Source organism: Lissotriton helveticus, chromosome 6 (assembly GCF_964261635.1).
Source record: "Lissotriton helveticus chromosome 6, aLisHel1.1, whole genome shotgun sequence".
In the NCBI taxonomy this organism is placed as follows: Eukaryota; Metazoa; Chordata; class Amphibia; order Caudata; family Salamandridae; genus Lissotriton; species Lissotriton helveticus.
In genome coordinates, this window is record NC_136067.1 from 292372387 (window position 1) to 292382693 (window position 10307).

The following is a 10307-nucleotide window of genomic DNA, read 5'->3' on the forward strand; positions in this document are numbered from 1 at the left end:
CACATGGCGCTTTCCCCATGTGAAAGTACGCATTGCTGGAGTTGCGTCACCTTTTTGACACATTCCAGCAATGCGTGACTTTTGCGCTTACAGATACGTCAGAAATACTGACGTATCTGTAACTCCTTGCGACATGATGCGTCATACTGTAAATATGACGCATCATTGGTGTCGCAAGGAGGGCGCAATGAAAAGTGACGCATCGCTGTTTTCACGCAGTGATGCGTCACTTTTCATAAATGAGGCCCTAGAGGTCTTGAATGCTCGACCTAAACAGGCCCAGCATGAGCAGGTGCTGTGCAAGGTAGCAAAAAGCTGCCCTTACAGGAGACATATAGTATGGGCCACAGCCGTGCAAGCAGGTCTTGCCAACACAAGTACAATACCACAGTGGCAGCACAAAACTATTGGCAAAAATAGGAACTGTGTAAGCAGGGTGAAGGGATAGGTGTGCACGGCTCCCAAGTGGTAGCATGTCACACGGGACATCTTCAGCCAGTCCTGTCTTTTACTTCAAAACCACTTTGCAAATAGGATATTTAACCTCTTTGATGCTCACGACGGTTCCCGGCCGTCATGAGTCACGGTGGGCGTGTGCTGATGACGGCCGGGATTGGAATGTCAGCACTGGTATGTAACCTTTACAACGAAACTTTTACAACGACCTACCATTACAACCCAACTTTTACAACGCAAACTATTACAACGCATTGCTCTGGGGGGCGCTCAAGGATAGGGAATAGGTTAATTTACTATCCAATAACCTTCCCTACTATCCACGGGGACTGGAGTTGGAATAGTAAAATAAACTATTCACTATCCAGCAACCCAAAGCGCTATGCGTTGTAATGGTATGCGTGGTAAAAACCGCGTTGTAAAGGAAGGCGTTGTAAAAGTATGCGTTGTAACGTCATACATCCGTCAGCACTGCGGCGGAATTCGAGCCGCAGTGATGAGGTTAAACCCATTTTCCGAAAGGTAAACACAAACTTACCAGAATGCACTGTGATGCTGGCCAAAAAGAAAGTAGTTGAGGTGTACGAATGACATGGGATGTGTGTGCATGCATGCATATATATATGTACATAGCTCTGACAAACATGTCAGGAACAGATCATAAAATGAAACTAATTCAACAGCTACAATGAACACCTAATGTCAGTGGTGGCAGGTTCGGTTGCAGTTTAAGATGCACGCTTTGAATCTGGCAGTGGTGCCGTGAAAGCTGTGACACATAAACCTTTGGGATACTTGCAGGATTGAACATGGCGTTTGAAGCTTTTTTATTTGCATTTTATTTTACTGACGTGTGCAATTCGCATTATTGTGCGAGCTCAGGATTCCTGTGAACAAGTTGTGCCTTTCACCAATCGGGTAATTTAACGGAAACACAAAACACGTACAGTTTTTGAATCCATAGTGATATTGAAAAAGACTAGGTCAGCCTGAGACTTCAGGGCATCATGTATAGTGACCTGTGGAAAGGTCGCTGGAAAGCTGCCCCATTTTTAATCGGGGTCGGGCCACACACCTTCTGTCAGCTCTGGTTTCTACAGTTCTTCTCAGGTACTTGGGTCAGAGGTCATGCACATGTGAATTTGAGAAGCAGACAAGATAGTGAAACTGATTTTTAGACTACCACCATCTCTATGGAGATGGACTATTGGACCCACAGCAGCCCTACCCTACCTGACAGGGAATAGCGGAAAGGTGCTTACTTTGCAGGCTACTTTTTTATACTTTTAAATCTTTTTTAAAACAACTGAGTCTGCTGCTACTAGAATTGTGTTGGGGGCAAAGGGCCTATTAGAGCGTGTTATCGGTGTTTGTGCTTTGGGAAGTGGCAGCGGCAGCTTTTACTTAGCCACCACACTCCTTTGCTTGGTAAGGGTAGCGTTCTAGTTTTTGAGGCTCCCTTACGCTGAATGTGTATTTCAGCAGACTTTAAGCTCGCTGATGTGCGATGCCAGGTTGAGAGGAGATAGGGGTAAGGTGCTTACTTTGCAGGCTACCACCGCTGGGTTTTATGCTTTTAAATATATTTTTTTTAAATTTAATCTGCTGCTACTAGAATTGTGTTGGGGGCAAGGCGCCTGTTAGAGCCGTGATCGGTGATTGTGCTTTGGGGAGTAGAGGTGGCAGCCATTTTTTTCTCGGGCACCGCGCTTCTTTGCTTGGCAAAGCTTGAGAAGGGTAGTGTTCCAGCTTTTGACACTCCCTAACGCTGAATGTGTATTCCAGCAGAATTTAAGCACGCTGATGCATGGTTGCACAGTGGACACATGCAGCGGGCGCATGTTGAAGGCGCTCCAAAGGCAATACCCATCTGCAGCTGTCCGCACACAAACGGAACAAGGGGCCATGGATGCTGTCAGTTTGAGTGCAGGAGAGCTTTGCTGGTCTTATTCTAGGCAGGCTCTCATTAACTAAGAGCCTAAGGTGAGATGTGAGGAAGTAGCAGCGCTGTATTATAGGTGGGAGGGATGGTGATGCTGTACCTCCTGCAATTGGACATTTGATAGCCTAAAGGGGAAAGACTTGCTGGGGGATTGTAGAGACCAAAGAAACCCTCCACTGTATTCTGGTGAATGACCACTCCCTGATTAAACATAGCCTGGAGATTTGTGAGTTGATTGAGACAGAGCGCTTAGACTATCTTTTTATAATAGAGACCTGGGCCAAGGAGGAATCTGCTCCGCATTTTGTGATTGCTACACCACTAGGATATGGGGTGGATAGATTGGATAGAACTCTCTGGAGGGGGGAGACCTTGCCATTATTTTAAGAGATCATCTGATTTGCATGCTAGAAGCTATTAATACTCTCATTGAAGGGTGTAAAGTAGGATATTTTAAAATTAAGAATAAGAACTTTCTGTGACTGGCGGGATTGTTGATCTACGGACCACCCAGTCCATAAAAACAATGTATTTCTAATTGGCATCAAGTACTGGAGCCCTTTATATCTACTAGTAAGCTTACTATCATGGGAGTTCTTAACCTTGATTTGGAGGAAGAATAGGATCAGGATTTCAGGACTTTTTTGGACTTCATATCTAGCTTTGGTATGGCCCGACGAGTCAAGTGTTGTACCCATAAAGCAGGACATATTATAGATGGAATTTTTTCCAATGAAGAGAGTTTGAATTGTAAGGAGTGCTTGCAGCTAGACTGGATGAATCATAGTTTTGTGACATTTTTGGTCCAGGAAGGACATGCGGTTGATCATACTAGAACACTGCTAAGAACATCAGAAACTGGGGTAAAATTGCTGTGGGGGAATTTGTTAGTGCCCTGGAGAAATTTAAAGAGAAGGACCTTCAGGGTCAGGCTTCTTTAGCAGAAAAGTTTAACAGTTGGATAAGACCAGCAGTAGAGATTGTACCCATTAGTAAAGTCAGCCCCTTGGTTTTCGGAAGAGCTCAATGAGCTCATAAGGCAGTATAGAAGGCAGGAGTGGAAATGGAAACTGGCCTCGGAGCCGGAGGAAAAAACTAAGCTTAGGGAGTTTATCCTTCAATATAAAAGGGTGATTAAACAAACGACAACTGCATTCAGTTCCCAGAGGATAAGATAGGCCATAACGCCCCAAGAGAACTCTTTAAAACAATGCGAACCCTGATGGCACCCCTGATGTCTCAAGGGTTGGCAAACACCCAAACATTTTGCAATAAGGTGGTGTACTTTTTTAAAGAGAAAATCTTGAAGATCTATGTAGATTTTCCAGTTTCCTCAATTGGCCCATATGATTCTGGAATTCAGCTACCCTGCAACGAAGTTGGTACAGCATCAGAATACTCTGTCCCCAGTGGCTTAGCCAAATTTTCCCCATTACCTGTGTCAAAGATCAGGGCCTTGCTGGCAGGCACAACTTTAAGTTGGCCTGATGACCTGTACCTGCTTAGGATCCTGCAAATAGTACTGAACCTCATGGCAGAGGTCATGTTTACTCTGAGGTCCTGGAGACCGATACATACCCTCAGATATGGAAGAAGGCAGTTATCCCTCTAAAGAAGAAGCTGGATGGTGACCCCACCAACTTGAGAAATCTGCATCCGATTTTTCTGTTGCCATCACCGGTGAAAATCTTGGAGATACATATAAACCAAGAACTTGCAAAATACCTCCTGGAGCATGAACTTCAGGACCCTTAACAGAATGTGTTCAGGTACCATTATAGCACCGAATCGGTACTTATTGTTATGACAGATTATACCTGTATGCAATTTGATTAGGGAAGAGCAGCCATGCTGGTTTTACCTAGCCTGTCAGTGGCCTTTGACACCATATCGCCATCCTTGTTGGCGCCAAGGCTGCGACAGGTCGGGCTGAAGGATGTAGCTCTTGGGCTGTTGGAGTCTTTCCTGTGCAATAGAACTATTACTGTCAGCTATGTATGGCGAATTTAGAGCAGCCCCCTTACAGCTTCCATGTGGAGTTCCTCAAGGGTCGTCCCTAAGCCCTATCCTTTTTAACCTATGTGTTGCCCCTTTGGCGAAATTGATACAGTCTTTTGGATTCCAGGTGTCATCCTTTGCGGATGACACACAATCAGTATTTCCATCACGGATGACTGGGAAGAGGTAGCGGACAGGTTTAGGGTATGTATACAGGAAACCAGTAGATGGATGGGGGACAACTGGTTAAAAATGAATGGGGAAAAAAACGAGATTATGGTGTTTGGAGCAGAGAGCTCTATTTTGACTGATCGTTGGTGGCCCGATAACTGTGGTACCCATCCAATTCCTGTGACGATGGCCAAAAACCTAGGGGTTTGGTTCAATGACACCTTTACTTTTGACTCCCAGGTGAAAAGAATGATGAGCTCTTGCTTTTGGATGATCAAGATCTTAAAGAAGATCCTACCTTTGCTCCCGAAGGAGCTTAGGGCATTACTGGCCATCAGACTCATCACCTCATGTTTAGACTAGTGCAGTGACCTATATTTAAACATCAATCCATTGTCTTTGAATAAGCTCCAAGTCATCCAGAATGCCACAGCTCGCCTGGTCTTGGGAGTACCCAAACATGCCTCAGTCAGAGAAGGATTGAAATTCCTGCATTGGCTACCAATAAAGAAACAAGTGTCATTTAAAGCATTGTTCTTAACACATAAAGCCCTTCATTCTACGGGTTTGAATTATTTGAAGACCACCCTAAATTAGTATGTTCCCATGAGATCATTGAGATCTGATGAACAGTATATGGTAGCGGTTCCACACTACAAGAAAGTCCGGTGGGGTGAACGTGATTTTACTATAGCGACTGCTAAGTTGTAGAATTCTCTTCCTGAACTTTGTCAGAGCTCTCATTTGAGCTTTTGGAAGCAAATTAAAACCGGGTTGTTTGCAGAGAAGATGGATAGGGACGGTGTCGGTGATTTGCCTGTTGTTGTTACCCACTGCTCTGTCTGTCCCTCCTCATGTATAGCGCTTTGATACTGGTTGGTCTAATGCACTTTAGAAATACCACAAATACTACAGTCAGGCCCCCTACCCTCTCCTTGGAGGCTGCCAGTAGCAAGGGAGGGGCCAACCTAGCACTGCTTCAACACTACGAGATTCAGCAGGCCTCACTGCACCCTCCCAAGTTGCTTTTGTATTTAATTTCTTTGCAGCCAACCAGCATGGTCCTTGGGTCCCTCTCTGAAATGCAATGTATGCCCTCCCAGAATTAACTACTAAATTCAAGGGACATCCACTGGTGTCATTTTCTTCATCATGGTACTCAGATGATGGTGGGAATTCCACAGGTAGAAATTACGACAGATTTAGCACTTCTCCTGGAAATTGAAGGATTGAGCCTGAGTTGCTTGTGTTCTGGTTCAGGGAGGGCCTAGACTGGCAGTTCGGGCTGGACTATTCCTTTTGGAGCAGGATCAAGACTGATTTGCATATGGCTGAGTCCAAGTTGAGGAGTCATCATGGACAAAAAAACGACAGGTTGGAATGCTGCCTGAGTGATTGCCTGGGATTAGACTTATTCCCAACATTCCTCCCATCACTTTTTGTGAGTCTGATGTACAACTTTGCCACTGGAACCAAGCTAAACCCAACCGACGAGCACCAATCAGGGCAAAACTGGTCGTGAATTGCTTGTGTTCCAGTTCAAGGAGGACCTGGATGGCAACTTGGGCTGGACTGTTCCTATTGGTTCAGGGTCAAGACTAATTTGCATATGGCTGGGTCCAGACTGAGGTGACAGTGTGGGCAAAAAAATAATGGGTTGGAAAGCTATCCCAATCAATTGCCAGTTGGTTAGATGTATTTCAAGTATTCCTCCCATCACCTTTGATGTACCACTTAGTTGTTTAAGACACAAGTTATATAACTATAAGGAACAAGAGAGCTGTTAACAACCTTCATAACCCAAAGTAATAGGGCTATATTACTATTTCACCCACTAATAGTAGAATGTTCTAAATGAAATAGAGAGAAACATAAAGCCAAGCATTGGAATACTGAAGCCAAATGTTTAAACCACCTAATATTGGACATCTACCTCTAGATTGTCTTCAGTGGAGACCCAAAACGTTCCCATGTTCTAATCCCTCCTTGAAAACCGAATGGCGTATCTGTCTGTAAAGAGCTGCTTTGGGTGTGTTGTGGGAAGAGAAAGTAGCTATCCATATTGAAAGATACCAATGGTAACCTAAAAAAAAAATACAGTTGTTCAGCGATTAGCACTTAAATCGACTCCACCATGTCGACCACCGACATATTTCAAGGTAAGTAAATGCGGTGTTAAGAATAGAAAATCAATACTTTCCTATGTGTGCTTACAGTGAGGATATGCTGATAGTCAATTTTCAGGAGTCAATATAAGCACAGATCGATACTACTGTTTTCAATATATTGGCATACAATCCTACGAATCAATGTAATATATTTTTTCTTACATCTGTATTTGTGCAGGTTCCTATCATAGTTCCAGTACTTTTTCTGATTATTTCAATCTACCTGATTCTGGCTCCGGTCATCGACAGTCCGCAGATTGAGTTTCTCTACGTCTTCCTATTCGCTCTAAGCGGCATCATCCTCTACATCCCACTGGTCCATTACAAACTCCAGCCACGGTTCCTAAGCAGTGCCACCCTACATCTCCAGCTTCTGCTAGAAGTTGCACCCACCGACAAATTTGAAGATGAATAGATGAGAAGCGATCTTTGAAGACGTTTGTTGAAGGGTGCCTTTGTAATACAAATGCACAGTACACAAATTAAAAATAGGACGTTTTTAATTAGACACCAAATAATAGTATTTACTTTTCTTGTAAATATAACTTCATAAAGAATCATCCATGAAAATAGTTTGTTACAGTTACTTTCTGCTGCTAAGAATGGAGGTAAACCAGATATAAATTCCATGGCTACCATGTTTCATCAGTTATTGCACTCCATACAAATAAGCTGCATTTGCCTTCTCAGTTATACACTGTTCAGTGCAGAATGCATCTTATTTATTATTTTGGTGAATGGGAGGTGTGATTTATGGCCACTCTAAATGTTCTGAGACAGGCCCTGAGTATTCGTAGAACCCTTTGTGGTAGCACTGACTGAGATGTCCTTACCTTGAGAAACCTGCAATTAACCTCTATCATGTACCATGTACCTGACCAACAAGCACTTTACGAAGAACAATCTTTATGCTTCATAGTGCACTACAATGCAACAAAAACACTTTAAATTGACATGTCAGCTTTGTGCAAATAATATTTGCCAATTCTTTCACAGTGTGCTTTATAAATGCCCTTTCATTCATTCATTCATTTTTGTACTGTATGCCAGATTTCCTTGGTGAAGAACAAACACTCTCACAATGTAATCTATCAGGGTGTAAAGGAAATTCTCAAAGTAACTTCTAATTGTCAGAACTTTGTGGTTTCATACAAGACTTGTGATGGGTTGAGCATGTTTGCATTCATATGTTAAGTGTTTCATAACGTTGCTGCTTTCCTTGTGGCTTTCGAATTGTGTACCTTTGCTTGTGTTGCACGTGTGCTGCTGCATCCAGCATACTACTTCATGCCTGAATCATTATCCGTTTCCTAAGGAAAGATTTTTTGCAACACCTGCATTGCCATGTTTAAGGGAAATGTCCGTGTTAAAGCTATGTTCAGCAGATGTATCCAAGTACTGATTTATTGTTCAGGCAACCTAATAAAGAGATATTACAACAGAAAACTTTCAGTGATGTGCGATGCACTGATTCTAGATAGAGCTTTGTGAGTGCGGCTTCTTAAAGCACATCCAGAGATCAGCGGCCAGATGTAGGTAAATGAGAAATACCGATTTCTTAATAGCGAATTTTACCGATTCGCTGTTAAGAAATCGGTATTTCCTATGTAGGTAAAGATTGGGTAAAAAATATCGAATCCTTAATATTCCTTATTACCGAATCGATAATTGAGATTCGGTAATAAGGAATACCTACCCATTCATTTCTATGGGCTTGGTGGCCCATAGGAATGAATGTGAAGACATTCAGTATTAGCGATTCGGTATTACCGAATCGGTAATACCGGGAGGTATTTCAAGGGTTCCAGGATGTCCAAAGGACACCCTGCTGCACCCCTGAAATGTGCATGTGTGCACATGTGGCGCACATACATGCCCTAAGGGCATGGATGTGTGCCATATGGCACTTTAAATAAGCAAAAAAGGGCTTTTTAAAGGGAAATCGGTAATCACCACCAACTTGAAGTTAGTGGTAATTACCGATTTCTTAAGGCTTAAAAGCACTCTTTAATGTACTTCCTACATTGCATTTAAGGAATCGGAATTACCAATTCCTTAAATGCAAGAACAATAAGGAATCGGTATTAAGGAATCAGTATTTACCGATTCCTTATTTATCGATTCCATACCTACATTAGGAATGGCTAAATACCGGTCGGTAACGCTGAAATGTACCGAATTTCGGCGATACCAACCGGTATTTAGCCACATACATCTGGCCCCAAGTCTCCTTTTGGTGGTCATTATCAGCTGAATAAGAGAATAGTGGGTTCTAGGAGAGCGAGTAAGCATCATTTAAACACATCATACAGACCAGACCATCTCTTGGCGCATATCATCTTCTCCATACAAGAACAGCGCAAACTGGAAGAAAAATGAGAGGGTGTCTGGGGCTATTTAAAGCACATTCAAAATATCAAATAATCTTTTTGGGCTTAGTATCATTTTCAGAATAGAACAATGGCCACTGGGAAAACACGTGAATGAGTAAGTGAACGGCTTTATTTGAAAAACAAAACTCAGACCATCTCTTGGTGAATACATTCAACTTCTGGAAAGAGCAATTCCTCCTTGGAGCAACAGTGAGTGAGTCTACCACACATCCCAAAAACAATTGTTTTCATACTGTTCGCATCAGCAGACAACAATGTTAACTGGGAGTACACATATGTGAGTTAGTCTTATTAAAACTGATCCCACAGCTCAGGCCATCTTTTGGTGATAGTGGTCAACTTAATAAAAAAAAGAACATTACCTACAAGGAGAAACAATGGGTGAAGAGTGAGTGAACATGACTACTGAAACACATACTGCAGACCACCTTTGGTGGCACTTGTTGACATCAGAAGAGAACAATGCCTTTTTTTACTGGGATAAACATTTAGTGAGCATAACTATTCAAAGCACATCTGAAAGACCATCACTTGGTGCTTATCATTGGTTTCAGAAGACAACAATTCTTACAGTGAGTACAACTGGTTCACTGAATGAGTGAGTGAGTCTATTTGAGCACATCCCACAAACGATCTTTGGGTGCAGAATGTTAGAAACTGGGTTGTTGGCTGACTGGGGTGAGAGCCCTGGTCAAGCAACAGCCATAATCCCTTGCTGGGTGAACCAGAAAAAGTCACTAAATTAACCTGTGTTTAACCCTGGATATCCTGGCAGATCTTTGAAGCGATGTGTAAAGTATTTATGTAGCCCTCACCCACCAACCTAGTTGCACTGCACACTCAGTAAAATACCTGCTCTCCTGTAATACTGGCGTTAAAGCACACCCGGGACACATTCGGTGTCACTGGGTGGGCCCGATGATGAAGCATGCCTCCAACTAGGTTGGTGGGTGAGGGCTTCATAAGGAAACAAAACAGTTCCTTTCCCTTCTCCATACAGTCCGGAGTCCTGTACCACATATTAATAGGCCAGTCCTCTCTTGATTACATATAATAAACCTGGATTGGCTATCCAGTCCTTTCTCTCTCCTTAATAATGGAATAAAGTATTTATGTAGCACACAAAAGTAATACATTGAAAATACAACAGAAGAACAATCTCAAACCAATCAAGAAGCA

At 42.8% G+C, this 10307-nt stretch overlaps 1 protein-coding gene across 1 annotated transcript in view; it reads left to right on the top strand.

Moving 5' to 3' along the window:
• LOC144762267 (b(0,+)-type amino acid transporter 1-like) overlaps positions 1-8171 on the top strand; it is a 471604-nt gene extending 463433 nt beyond the window's left edge. The window contains exon 7 of the mRNA XM_078647409.1: positions 6914-8171. Within this exon, the coding sequence (XP_078503535.1) occupies positions 6914-7150 (237 nt within the window). The 3' untranslated portion in view covers positions 7151-8171. The remainder of the gene's footprint in view (positions 1-6913) is intronic.
• Positions 8172-10307: the final 2136 nt, after the last annotated feature.